We start from the raw sequence: 13,999 nt of genomic DNA, 5'->3' as shown, positions 1-13,999 counted from the left end.
TAACTGTAAAATAACTTTCATTCCTTTATTCAAACTTCACATGTACAGTGGACAAAAAGACATTTTAAAACAGGTCCATATAATTATATGGATTTTTGCAACATATCAAATTCAGATCAAAATTAAGATATACACTATATTTCATAACCAAGCTAAAGCTTAAGTGTATACTTCATTTGTGTAATAAAACCCAGAAACTATTCTGTATACTGGAACATTCACCAGTCAGATTTCACCAAGTGGAAAGTTGTTTACAGCAATTTGCAGGTTCAGAATCCCTCTTTATAGGGACTGTACAACCACACTGTAGGCAAGTATCTGAGTTAAGGAGTTTCCCTTCTATTTTTCCACAGAGCCTTCACTTTACAAAACCAGCTGCTGTCAATTGCAATGGATACAGGAAGATTTAGACCAGCAGTTTTCAGTATGCAGGTTGCCAACCCCAGAAGAGATCAGCAGCAGTTATCTTTATATAAAGAACAACCAGAGCCTAAACTCAGCTCATCTTCACAGTCCTGATGTGGTTTTGCTTATAGTTGGGTGTTTTTCCTCAGATGCTAGTAGCAAAAGCACTCTTCATGAAACTGGAAAGGACCAAAAGTTTGATACAAGAGCCAGAAGAGTGACAGTACATGTGGTTTTAAGAGAAAAGCTGGAGGGAACATCCACATTCTCAAGATAACCCAAAGAGAGCTCCACAGAACATCCAGTCCCGATGGAAGAGATAAGGACAGTTAAACGCAAAGTTCAAGTTAGCACATTTCCAGTGTAAAAACATTCCCTCCACCAGATGTTAGTACTGCCTTAGTCAGAAATAACAACCAGTTCTGAACACCAGTCAAAAAGTAATACAGTTCTTCTAAAGATGGGGAAAATACAGGTAATAACGTACTGAAATCTAAATTAACAGGTCCACACTTTACAAAAAAGTTGTAAGACTTAAATAATCCCTTTTTAAACAGCATAACACATTTGATAAATAGCTTGCATGTTAATCTGATATATGCTGTACCATTTAGCTCTTGAATCCAAAACCTTTCTGTAGGAGACATCACACCTAGCACACCGTCAAATAAATAGTGAAAACCCAAAAGATACTGTTTCAAAGCGTGAAGAGTTAACAGTACATTACGCAAGATAATCAGCGTTATACATACAGGGAATGCCATACTGGTTGAACAGATTATGAAGCAGTATTCTCCATGAAATACTAGGCACAAGAACAAATCAATTAGACAGGTTTTTGTCTGCCCAAGAGACAAGTCTAAAATAAACATTCTTGGCAATACAACATTGTAACTGATATGGTTCTCAATATTTAAGAGCCTTAATAGCAAAAATTGTGAAGCGGTGTTTATATTTGTGTCCTTGACAAGCAGTTACAGTTCTGGACAGATTTCTTCTATGCTGTGTGCTCTACTTTCCAGCTGGTCACGAGTAGCATGTGCTGCATAAGAAAGATTACACACAAAAAAAAATAGAATAGGTAATTCTTCACACTCCTTGCATATTTTCAAAACACACACAAATACCCTCCTGAAATCATCTTCGCTTCTCCACGGGTAATGTTTGCCAAGCCACCTTAGCAACGTACAAGCTTTTTGTTTGAGCGCACAGAAACTTCTAGAATAGTTATTTCACCCTCATGCTCCAAGGGGATGGCTAACAGCATTGTTCAGCATAGCAAGCACTGAATGCTCACCACCCCTGGTACTGGGGGGACGTTTTAAACCCTCAATTTGCAAAACTAACACATGAGGTTCCTGAAACACAAGCAAGCATAGTGCTTTTCAGGACAAATTTCAGTTCCAGATAAGACAGTTTAAAACTAAACAAGCTTATAAATGAGCAAACAGAGTCTGTTGTGTTTTTCAGGAAGTCGTTAAACTCATGGTTTTGACCCAAAGAACATCAGTAAATCAGAGAAAGCTCCTTCTCATTAGTGCATATGAAAAAGCCCATCTCTATATATACGTATATACATATATATATACACACATACAATGGGCACCTCAAAAAATCAGTGGCATAAAGCACAAATCAAACCACATCCAGATTACAATAATCTCTAAAAAAGGTCAGTTAGGCTTGCACATGAGTTATGCTTGGTATAACAAGTGCAGTTTAACAAGCACATAACATAGCTAAGAAGTGAAAACGAATGAGTGTATGCTCCCAGGCTTCTCACTTCAGTCATCTTCAGGGTGATACCCACCCTGGTTAAGAAAACACAATGTATTCTGTATCTCCCAAAGGCCAAAAGGGCACACTCAGTCATCTGAGAGCTAAATTCAGGAGCAGTATCTGAGCAGTGCTATTATAGCAATAAATGCTAAATGAACCATAGAGAGGGAACAATAGTTTTACTGCTTGTCAAATGAACTGCTATCGATCACACCCTTGCAGCTGATACTTTTGTGTAGCAGAATTAAAAGAGAGATCTGCACTGAAATCATCATGCTTAAATTTACCTACATCAGGCATCTTCAGTGATTTCAAACAAAATTTCTAAAGGAAAAGTGTTTATGAAGAGGAACAAAGGTCACTTCTGCTATTTATGCTGTTTGCAGAGTAATAAATAGGGAGTAGCCAAAAAAAAAAAAAATCCAGAGAAGCTGAAATGCTAAAGCAAGCAACCCTAATGCAGTCTATTACAACTTTGGCTTTCTTTTCTACCAAAATGCTTGGGTGCTAGAACCCATGCACATGGGATAAGGTACAGTTACTTGAGGCAAGAAGGAATGACCTATACAGTTAAAACATTTGGTAGCCCAAGATGAAAACGGGCAAAAATACGAAAACAGTTCTCACCATTACTGACTGGACTGGCCATCTTCATTTCAATCAGCAAGAAATCTCAGTCTGTAACCAGAAGTGCAACTTACATTAGCGGATCTGGTGGTAGCTGACAGAAACTTTCTTAAATACCTGTCCTAAGACTTTAGTCCTTTCTTCAAAAGGAGAGTGTAGAGATTAGGAGAGTATTGTTAGTTTTACTCATATACAAACCAGACAGGATTAGAGTGCGGAAAGGAACATCAGATAAGAGAAGCACAGGACCTTTAAGGATCTTCATGGACAAAAAATAAATATTTCTAAGTGAGAAAAGGGTCTTAAACTGCCTGAAAAACAACCTAGGAGCTATCAGGGCCCTGCGGTCACAACAGACCGCTAGGAAAAACCTCTTATGTCACATCTTGTCCTAGAATAACCATCATAAATCATGCTATTCCACTGGAATAGAAAGACACAGGATGCCAGGTCCTGCTTACATAGATTGACAGACTCAGACATAACAGGGGACTGGTGGCCACATCATCAGATGATATCCAACTTCAGAAGCAGCAAGGTTGAATGAAAGAAATTATCAAAATGTAGCCACAATATAACGTGCAGAAAGACAGACAATTTCTCTGCACTTAAAGTTCAGCATCAGAGCTGTTATTTTAACAGGGCGAAGCCAAAATAAGCCATCGCCAAAACCAGGTCCTGCACCACCCAGTAATACACTGAATAAAGAAAATCCTCCTTTTCTGCTCTGTAAGAAAGCATTTCAAAACACTATTTGAAGTCACACAGCTCTTTGAAGAGCTCATCCAGATGAATAATCTTTCCACACACTTAAACTGAACAGGGAACTTTCGGGAACAAGAATATAAACAGCATTTTAATCCATTTCCATGAAGGAAACAAACAAACTGAAATACTGTTTTAAATACCCAGTTGCTCAATATGATCAAAAGCATAGCATGACCAAACGCACAGACTAGCAAAAAAAACCCAAGTAGCGAGTGTTAAAACCAGCTATTTGAGGAAATGCTCAGTAGCTGACATCTGTTTAATTAACATGTGTAAATAAGGAGATTTGTCTGTGCCTTCAGAATACAGATGAGAGTGATAAAGAGATGTCACCTTAAAAAAGTTATTTCAGTAAACTTTTACATTATTTTAATATAGCTGTGTTGCTGAACATTTATCATCAGTATAGCAATTTCTTAAAACGTGGGCAGTGGCAGAAGATACAGAGGTTTATTAACAGTTTTATCCATATTCAGCATCCTCTGACTAACCCTGCCACAAAGAACAACACATGATCAGTCTGAGGGCATTAAATTCACCAGCTGCTGCTACAAAAGGAAGACCACTACTTGACCTCAGAGGAATGATCAGGTACAGAGACCAAAAGCAATGATAGCTGATAGAGACATTAGGAGATAAAGAAACATCAGAGTTTAAGCAGAATGATAGAAAACAAAAGTGAAGAACTGAAAACTACATCAGATTAATGGCAAGTATTTCTATATGCCCTGTTGTGGAAGTGAACTAGTTAGTTAACAGGTTAATAAACTGTCTAGCAGTTATGTTAATAGAATCTATTGGCCATGAGCAGTCTAAAATTGATAATTACCAGTGGTGGCTCTGAAGCTGGTTATGAAGGAAGGTGGAATGGACTTCAACAATAGAGATGGAAAAATGCTGCAAAGGTGTGCCTTCTTTCCACTGGTGAATGTAGCTGGCGAGCGGAGTTGCCTCTGTTTTACAGCAGAGTGCAGGATGGCAGCTTCAAGCCATGGAGAAAGGTCATAAGGTTGCCTATTGGAGCCCTCCTTTCCCCTGGAGAGTGAAGTTCTAGTAAATAGCCATTCTAAGGCATATATTATGTTACTGGATAAAGTCAGTCCATTATTAGTGGGTCTCAGACACATACCAAATGACCCTTTTGGATCATTTATGAAGGCTTTAGCCCTTCTGTAATTAGTAATGGGACTAAAATGTGCAACCCACAGAACTTGAACATACGCAACTTTGCAAATCACCTTTTTATTGTGTGGAATTTATTCTAATTTTAGAAGAGACCCTAATTCATATGGTTACAAAGAGCAAGTGTGAACCAAGTTAAACCCATGCAGCATCTTCCCAAGTTTGCAGACCGTGCTAACATCACATAGCTTTGCCAAGCACCAGATGAATGAGGCTTACAGACTTCATTGCCACTACTCTCATGAGCAACAGATGTCTATTTTTTTTAGTGCCAAAAACTTGTTCGAAGTGCTGTTAAACACAGAGGTGGTGAACACAGGGTAGTGAACAGCTGTAATGATTCAAAAGAAGGCCACCACAAAAAAAAAGAACAGAAAAAAAAAACAACCAAACAAAAAAAAAACCCACACCACAAAGACTTTCATTATACAGTCTACCCTTTTCACCCAAAGAGAAGCTTAAAAGATGGAAGAGAAGGTGTCAAGCTCTAGTTTTAGGAGTTTCCTATCAAGAGGCAGCCCTGCAGCAGGTTCCTAAAGGGCTCCCAGCTAAAATCGCTGACTTGCTTCCAGCAGCTGCACTAAAAGCAAAGCTGAGGGTCTTATCCTATGCTATAGAAAAGAACATTACTGCTTAAGGACAAGAGCATACCAAAGTCCTAACAGCAGTTTTACATTACAGTAAGACAGGCAGAAGTTCTTATGCAGGAACTTAGATACACTACTCTCAACAGGGAGGAAGCATTCATGCTAGTTTCCCACTGCTGCCTACAGGATGGTTTGGGAGCAGAACAGGAACTGAACCACAACATAAAGCCAGGCTCCCCTGTGTGGCCACAGCTTTAACTGCTCCATACAAGGCAGCTCTTCCTTTAAAAAGGAAGCTGGCAATTTCACTACCAAGAAACAGTTATGTTGGGGAAGACAGTAGGAAGCAGAGATGTTCGCTCTTCTGTTATGTCACAGCAAACAAAAGCCCACACCCTATTTAGCAATACTGATGTTTTTGGTACCATGCTACAGATCTACCTATCCAGACAGTATGCAGTATTGCACATGGAGAGTTCCATACATACTGTACCCTTTCTGTTCATTCTCACACTTAAGTGCGTCCACTTCCCAATAGCTGAAAGGACCACTAATACTTAAACACATTTTTTGATTAACTGGCAGCTCACCATGATCGGCAACTTCTGTATTCATTGTTTCTACATCTGCAGCATCATCCATCTCTTCATCCTCATCATCATCGTCCTCTTCACCTTGTAGTTCTTTTGCAATGAGCTGTCTTGCCAGTTTGATGTTTCGCCCTTCATTGTAGTGCATTTTTCTCTTCATTTCAAACTGTTTCTTTTTCTCTGTTGACAAATGCAAATACTTATTTAGTCCCTTAAAAAAAAAAAATCAGCTTATTTTCTCTTCAGAGATGCACTAACTGCTTCCTAGGTCAAATTTATCTACCTTGAAATTCCACTGATCATATGATAAAAAATCCCTGAACTAAAATTATTTTCTTCAAGCAGTGGAGCATTCTTTTGAATGAGTCTGACTTATAAAAAGACCAGTAATTAATGGACCAGAAAGGCTGAAGCACTTGTAAAAGAACCCAGCTCAAGTAAGAGCAAGTCTGAACCAAGAGAAGCATCTAGTAACAGCAAACAAAATTCTGAAGTTCCATAAGCGTTGTTTCCAAGTAAACTTAAGGACAAATTAAAAGTACTGATGGGACAGAAGATGAACTTTTGCAGATGTCCAACTTGACTCCTGGCTAGCTACCAAAGGCCAGTTATGAGAGATATTTACCACATGAAGAAGAAAATATTTTCCACTGTCTCCACGGCCTGAAGCCTAACTTTGCTCCACATATTAAACATTATCAGGTCTATCAGTAACGCATTAAAATTAAACTAAACTTTGCTTCTTGGCAGCCCCAACACTGTGGGGTTTTTTTCCTTCCTTTAAAATAATAAGGTTACACAATCAAAGTTGGGGCCAGGAAAGATGAGAAGCTACAGATAGATAATACAAGCCTGAAACCTTAGAAGTATTATTGTTTGACTGTTTCCTCAAAATGTTCTAGCCCAAGCCAACACAAAACACCTCTTCTGAAAATGTGATCTGCTTCAGAACAAATGTAGATTTCCTGCTGGATTCATCTACCAGTTGTTTTGAAAACAACAGAAATATCATCTGTATGCTTGCAAGCAATTAGCAGCATCTTAATTGTGGCGGTACTCATTGAATTATTAAGTCTACCTGAAATATTTTTGGAATAGGAACTACTCCCTCACCCCAAAACCGTAAGAGCTGCTTATTTGACAAATCTATGTTTCTTAAGAGGAACACCCACACCTTAAGCTTGTACACAAAAAGACAGACAGTAACAGCAAATTCCTGTTTATTGTGTAGATCCCAAACCAAATGGTCCTGATTAGAAACAGTGTATTTGTTCAATCTCTCTTTTCAAAATCGCAACATTTTTCTGATAGTACTTCTTCCCAAATATATTTACCAAAAATCTGAAACTATTTATAGGACAAAAACAAAACAAAGGAAACAACTTATGCTACCTCGTTCTTCAGGTGTTAATTCCTCATCCTCTTCCTCTTCCTCACTGCTTTCCTCTTGCTTTGCCATAATCTTGGGTCCTTTGCCTTCAGCTGCAGCTGCCAGTCTACAAAAAACATGAAAAAATGCTAAACCAGCAAGTTTTTCACATACATTATATTTCAGAGCACTCGGCTTTGTTCATTATTTTTGCTATATTCATGTGTACTAACAACCTGCGAGAGGTTTAAAGTACCAGTAGCACTATAAAACACGGAAAACTACTAGATTTGTCAATAGCAAAAGTTGGACTTCACAGAAGCTAGCAACAGCTTTCCATAAAGAAAAAATACTCCAGGAAAGAGAAAATTCTCTTAAAAATTAGTCAATTTTCTATGACAATACTTACTTTTTACTCAACACATCTGGTCTTACGGGCTCATTTGCTTCTGTATCACTCACTGCATCTTCATCATCTTCTCCTACCATGCTTTGAGGGCAAACAAAAAGTAGCCTTTATCAATAATTTGCTGCTTAAAATTTGCTTGATAAAACAGTGAAAACCTTACAACACTCCATTAGAAGACTCCTTCAGTACTTTCAAAACTTTCAAATCTAATCTAAATATCAATACAACTTTATATTCAGATGTTAACTGAATACAACTTTATATACAGATGTTAACTGAAAAAAAAAAAAAAAAATCAATACAAGTCAGGCACTTACACCATTCAAAGCCTAAACCCTGCTAGACAAAAACCTCCTAAAAATTGACTTTGTCCTTTTTAACAATCTTCCTCAATAGCTATAAGCCTTATTTAGAAGCTTTTTAAATCTGAATGCTGTATATATCCAGTAGGTAGGCACATTCTGTCAGGCAATCAGCTGTAATAAATATTACCCACAAAGTCAATTTTGTCATAAAACTACTATGTCTCCTGCCCTCATTTAGGGCAGCAGTTTAGCAAACCTACCTGCGATAAGGAGTAGCTGGCTCATCTATTTTCATCAAGCCATAATCTTTCCCTGCTGGGTGGTACGTAGCTATGATGTTCATTTCATCCCACTTCTGAGATTTTTTACTAAAATAAGAAAACAAAGTCAAATTTTCTTTTAGTCTAAAAATACTTAGTTCTGTTTGGCCACGGGAAGAATGTTTAGAAAGTGTTTTGACCTCCACTGCATACTAAGCACACAGAATATTGTTATGACACACAGGAACATTCAAAGAATGGCTGTTAAATACTGTTCTACACATACTTTAGTTAAGTCATGACAGAGTATCAATGCAGCTGAATTTCCCTGGAAATTCACAATAGCTAGATAAACTCAGTGATCCATAAAAGCATTCTTATTCACATAGTTCAAGAGACTATTGGCCCCATTCAATCATTGTCTTGTTAGCTGTCTACTCTTGGTACAAGTTAGTGTAAAATCATTCTTCCTCTTATTACAACCCACAACACCTCAACAAAACCAAAAATTCCCACCTCACCTCTGCTCAGTGGATGAGCTATGATTATTAGTAAAACTGCTACATAAATAATACCAACCAACAAACAACTTCCTGCAGTAAAATAAATAGCACTGAAATAAGCTGGTTATTAGTACTACTATTGTCATCTAAAATTGGAATAATAAACCACAACTGATTCACTGCTGTAATTAAACTTAGGGAGTTTCACAGTTTACACAGACAGGCACCAGTGATGTTACATTATTTAGAATTTCCTCAGCTAATCAGAGAATGTACCATTTCATGTATATTTGCAGAAACAAAAGCCCACCCGGACTCATAAAAGTCACAAGGAAAAAAACTGCCTTGTGACCAGAGTCACCCCTCTGCTGATTTAAAAGCCACATGCAAGGTGGTCTTTCCCTTAGACTAAACCAAGGCATTTAACTTTAGAATAGTACAATAATTCCACTAGTTAATATTTCCTTGCACATTAGCATATTAATGTATTTCAAGTTATTACTTTAAGGAAGTCATTGTTACAGTGCTTTGTTGTTTGAGGGTTATGTTTTGTTTGGGCTTGTTTGGTTTTTTTTTTTGTTGGGCTTGTTTGTGGTTTTTTTTGGGGGGGACACAGTTGGCTAGAGGACTAACTGAACTACTTATTTAAATACAAACAAATTTGAAATATAAATTCAATCTCAGTAACACAGTTGTTCTTGAGCAGAATGCTATCTGTAAAACAAAACTGATAAAACAAAATTCCAAGTACAAACTAAATTTTGTATTTATGGAAAGCATAATTACTTTCCAAATTATGGACTGCATAATACAATAGGGGAAAAAAACACAACCCAAACCTAAAGGGATTTAAAAAAACCCAGGTGTGGGAGTTGATGCTGAATCCTATATGCTAAAGTCTTATATTCCAGAAATGAATACACATTAAGCGAGCTTAATCCCCTTAGCATATAGCAACCGATGCCACACTCTCATATTTGAGGCTTCTATGTAATCATTTTGTTCTAACACAAGGACTGCAAACTAAGCAGGCAACACGTGAGTCAGATTGCTTGCTCTGGCAGGATGGAGAGTCATGAGCTTCATGATGACAAAGCAAGAGCTCTACTTTAGGAATGCCAGCTATTCAAACCTATCTATTCAGGAGCTGAAAAGTCACCAGTTAAACATCAGCTAAACACCTGCTTAAAATTCACCTATGACTAACACAATATGATCATGCAGTTACACAGGGAGCGCATGTAGATTTTTACTAGCCATAGCAGTTGGACAATGGCATGCAGCTCCTGTGAAAAGACAGAGCTTAGTTGAAGAGGAAATACGACAGATAGCAGAAACTCCCATCACATGCCATATGCTCACCACACTTGTCCAGAGCACATCATGGCTTATTGCTTGGACTCACGACTTAACACCTTGTAAGAATACTGGCAGTCTTAGAAGAATCTTTTTGGCTGTTCTCTAAATTACTCTACAGTTAGCAGTTCAGTAACTTACAAACACAAGACTGAGGGAGCTTTTAGTGGTTTAAGTTTTTCACACTCATTTCTTTCAGCTCTGATTCCAACACTAAAAGCCTTGGCTGCGGAACACCTCCCAAAGCACAATTTAAAATTCAGATAGGAAAAAAAATACCCTCATCACTAGCGGCAAACAGACAAACATGTCATTTCACCCCTCCATGTAAAAAGCCATCACAGGAGAATGACTAAGTACTCTAAAAACCGACACCTCCCTTGACTGCGATTTGGCATGCTTAGGCATGCTTGAGCAGCATAACATTAATGACATAATTTAGGACTATCACAGGCAAATGCTTCCTGACACCCTTTCAGATACAGAAAGAGGAAATCTAATCTTCCTTAGGAAAATGAGTTTTGAAAAAATCTCAGGAGTGCTCATTTGTATTCTCTCGCATCTTTAAATATACATAACAGTGTGATATTTTGACATGACACCTTGACAGGCAAAAGGTTTCTGCAGCAGTATTACTCACAGGAACACCTCTCACACCTCACTTACTCCTACCATAAAAGAATCTTCTCTTGTCTGTTCCAACACATGTACTTTGGGCTTTTTACAGTTCCTTTGTAAAAGGATCAGATTGGTCACAGGCTCTTACAGGACCCTTAAGGCAAAAAATACTTTATACAAGAAATGCCAAGAATGTATCTACCATTAGACCACAATCTCAGCTTTTAGGATGCAGTTCCAGTGGTGTCCCAATTTCACGAGTTCCCTCTCACACCATATTTTCATTGAGGAAGTTTTCCAAAGAATTTTGCCATCACTAATAACAGCACAAAGTCAGTGATGATGCAAATACATGACAGCTCTACTGAACACTATGCTTTGAAAGATGACAGCTGACACAACAAGCTCTTTCATCTGCAGCTATTTTTAAACCTATTTAGACCTGAATTTCAGCATTAGAAATAAGCAGAGACTGCTGCTAGAGATGTATGAAGAAAACACGTACTGGAATGTATAAAGCAACTTCTAATCTTTGAGGAAACTCACAGCTATACCACTTACCATTCCTTTAAGTAAAACATTATTTTGCTGAAGTCAGAAATAACACTGGCTTAATGAAGCATTGCTGATCACAAATAGTATCTACACACAAACCTAAATACCCTATACTGATGTTTCCAGGAAACCTAATGCAGCCAACAAGGTTTAGACAATACCCTTTAAGCTGCAAATTTCAAAATTAATCTAATTGACTTTATTTACTCATATTGGTAAACAGGAGACAAACCTGGACTTCTGCCCTCTTATCAGCATGCAAGAAATTATGTGTACTGTAACCAATATACCAATATACTCAGCTCACCAGTTTGTACTTTAATTTCCCATCATTCTTCAAGATGGTATAAAAGAGACAGCAGAAAATGAAACAGAGGCTACCAACAGCCAGTTTTACTTCATGTCTGATGTGGCAGTAAACACCTTGTGCTACACTATATTAAAACTAAAGAAGACGGGAAAAAAAGAATCACAGTGTTTGTGTAGCACATTGCTACTTACAATCACCTCCTTCAAAAACATCATCTCATTTTTCAGTTGCAATAATTTCTGCCTGGAAAGCAAGAGCAGCTGACACAGGCAGTAAACCAAATACTTTTCATTCTTGCTTTGCTGACTTTAGACTTTATTCATGACTTAGGCAAAGAGAAGAGGAATATTATCATATTATTAAAAAAAACATAACTGCACATCAATTTTATCATTATTTCCCTCCTTGCAACACTGAGCAATGTCACAAATAAATATAAATGACAAAGGCAATTTTATAGAGTTCTTGTCAAACCCTGGACATCACAATGTGAAGGAGTCTCAGAGCAACGTTGGGCAGTGCATCCTGGGTGCTAACATCAAGAAAAGCACTAGAATTCTTACTGTCAAAGACAGCTACTTGGCTGGCTGAAGGCCACTTCCTGGGTATTGGGACTAATTCAGCATGTTACAATTAAACCAAGACCTTCCTGTCACTCAAAACACAAACCACACGGACAGTGCCTGTTCTCAAGTGTGAGATCTTTACAGATGAATCTAGCATGACCAGAAATACTTCTTACTTACGTTTCAACGCAGAGGTCTTCTCCCCAGGGACATGCTTCTGCTTATAAAGAAATAAGCTACCTTTAAGAAGACTGAGAATAAACCTGCCATGGCAAAGCGCATGTCTCGAGTGGTAAACTGTCCTCGTAGCATCAGTAAAACTTTTCTGTTCATCTTTCTGATCGAGCATTTAAAAACGATACTATTTCTCCCAGGGTTTCATGAACAGCAAAGTATCACAGCAGCAACCTCAGCCGCCACTCACCCACTCTAAGCAACAAGAGCCAGGACGGAGTTTCCCAGCCCTCCCTGCAGCAGCCCTTGCTCTCCCCGCCTAGGCACGCCCGTTGTGAACACGAACCCGTTGCGGGCAGTACCCCGGCCTCGGCGGGCTGCCTGCCGACGTGCGGAACGCCGCTGCAGGGCCGCGGTGCACAGGCAGCACACGGGCACGACCCACTGACCCGCTTACCGCGTTACTGCCCCGCCCGCCCAGCAGCACCCCTTGGAACCGGGAGCCCCCAAGCGGGACGCGCCACCCCGCAGGGCCCGCTCCGCTCCCGAGCGGGGACGCGCTGCAGGGGACCGCCACTGCTGCCTCACCAGCACCGAGGCCCCGCGGGGCTCAGCACGGCTCTCACCCATGCTCATCTTCGTCGCGGGCCGAGCTGACCCGTCGCGCCCCAGAGGCCGCTCCATCCACCTGTGCTTTGCTGCCGTTCTTCTTGAGGATGCCCTTGATGGGCGCGCTGTCCGCCGAGCCCGACGCTAAGCGGCCCGACGCCGAAGCGCCCGACTCCGAGGGCTCGTCCATCGCCACTCCGTCCGCTTCCGGCCTCCTCCGCCGCCGCTGCCTCCGCCTCAACTAACACCTCCCCACCGCGCGTCAGAACGGCCGGAGCGGGAAACAGGCCCTGTACCGCCACCTCAGCCCGCCGAGGCCGCGCCCCCTGGCGGCCGGAGGACCGCCATACGTCTTCCTCCGGGATGCTGTGCGCATGCGCGAGCGTGGCTGCCGGCGCTGGGGGGTGCTGCCCGCCCGCGGAGCCCCGGCGCGTGCTTCAGGTCGTGCGCGAGGCGAGGTCCCGGCAGCGCGCGCCCGTTGGCGTGCTCCCATGCCTGAGAGCCGGGCAGCAGGAGGCTGTGCAGCAGCGGTGAACTGACATGCATCAAAATCCCCAGGCCCCTGGCAGCCCCCGTGCCGGTGTCAGCGTCCCGCCGGGTCCCTCCGGCACCCGTACAGCCGGGGTGCGGGCGCTGCGCCGTTAGGATTTAAACCTTGAACGGGGATAATGGCTCGAACGTGGCAGTTGTTTCCGGGGTTCGCAGGGCCTCCCTCCCACCTCAGCCTCGTCCAAGTGGTGAAGATGGTGGGAACACCGGCTCCCTGCTCAGCTCCTGTAGCTCTCCCAGGGCACGGAAGTGCTTTGCTGCACATCTATGCCAGTAAGGGTCCCACCACAATAAGTGTGGAACATTTCCTGCAGGTGTACAGTATGCTACATCTACACCACTGTTTTTCATGTCAGTAAAAGCAGCAAGAGAGGGGGGGTCACTGCCAGCCAAAGCCACAATGCTGGCACAGCTCAGACAGTGGCGGAAGCCTGCACATCCAACCCCAGAGAGCTGGAAAGACCTCCAGGCTCCTGAG

At 40.9% G+C, this 13,999-nt stretch overlaps 1 protein-coding gene across 3 annotated transcripts; it reads right to left on the bottom strand.

The window, feature by feature from the left end:
* PPP1R2 (protein phosphatase 1 regulatory inhibitor subunit 2) lies at positions 1–13,219 on the bottom strand. Of its 3 annotated transcripts, XR_009961741.1 has the most exons (8): positions 12,990–13,219; positions 8,282–8,389; positions 7,717–7,797; positions 7,331–7,434; positions 5,939–6,118; positions 4,409–4,614; positions 2,812–2,862; positions 1–1,447 (listed from the first exon to the last, which is right to left on the bottom strand). XR_009961741.1 is itself a non-coding variant. In XM_062603430.1 (7 exons), exons 1-6 carry the CDS (start codon positions 13,160–13,162, stop codon positions 2,858–2,860), a joined length of 651 nt encoding a protein of 216 aa, XP_062459414.1. In that variant the 5' UTR covers positions 13,163–13,217; the 3' UTR covers positions 1–1,447; positions 2,812–2,857. The 3 variants fall into 3 exon arrangements, 2 of the variants coding, with proteins under 2 accessions (XP_062459414.1, XP_062459413.1); XM_062603430.1 differs by lacking the exon at positions 4,409–4,614 and having other exon boundaries at positions 12,990–13,217; XM_062603429.1 differs by lacking the exons at positions 2,812–2,862; positions 4,409–4,614.
* Positions 13,220–13,999: the final 780 nt, after the last annotated feature.

Source organism: Pezoporus occidentalis, unplaced genomic scaffold (genome assembly GCF_034315485.1).
Source record: "Pezoporus occidentalis ecotype Australia unplaced genomic scaffold, CSIRO_AGI_Poc_V1 ctg8, whole genome shotgun sequence".
In the NCBI taxonomy this organism is placed as follows: Eukaryota; Metazoa; Chordata; class Aves; order Psittaciformes; family Psittacidae; genus Pezoporus; species Pezoporus occidentalis.
The sequence above is the reverse complement of the archived record's forward strand: the minus strand, read 5'-3'. Positions and strand labels throughout refer to the sequence as shown.

Bases quoted from the DNA above. Each gene is read 5' to 3' on its own strand.
- PPP1R2 (XM_062603429.1), bottom strand. From the start codon at position 13,162: ATGGACGAGCCCTCGGAGTCGGGCGCTTCGGCGTCGGGCCGCTTAGCG. The intron at 7,798-8,281 runs GTAGGTTTGCTA...TTGCCCTCAAAG, and splicing joins CCAGCTACTCCTTATCGCAG to CATGGTAGGAGAAGATGATG. The intron at 1,448-5,938 runs GTGAGCTGCCAG...TTTCTTATGCAG, and splicing joins TACAGAAGTTGCCGATCATG to CACATGCTACTCGTGACCAG.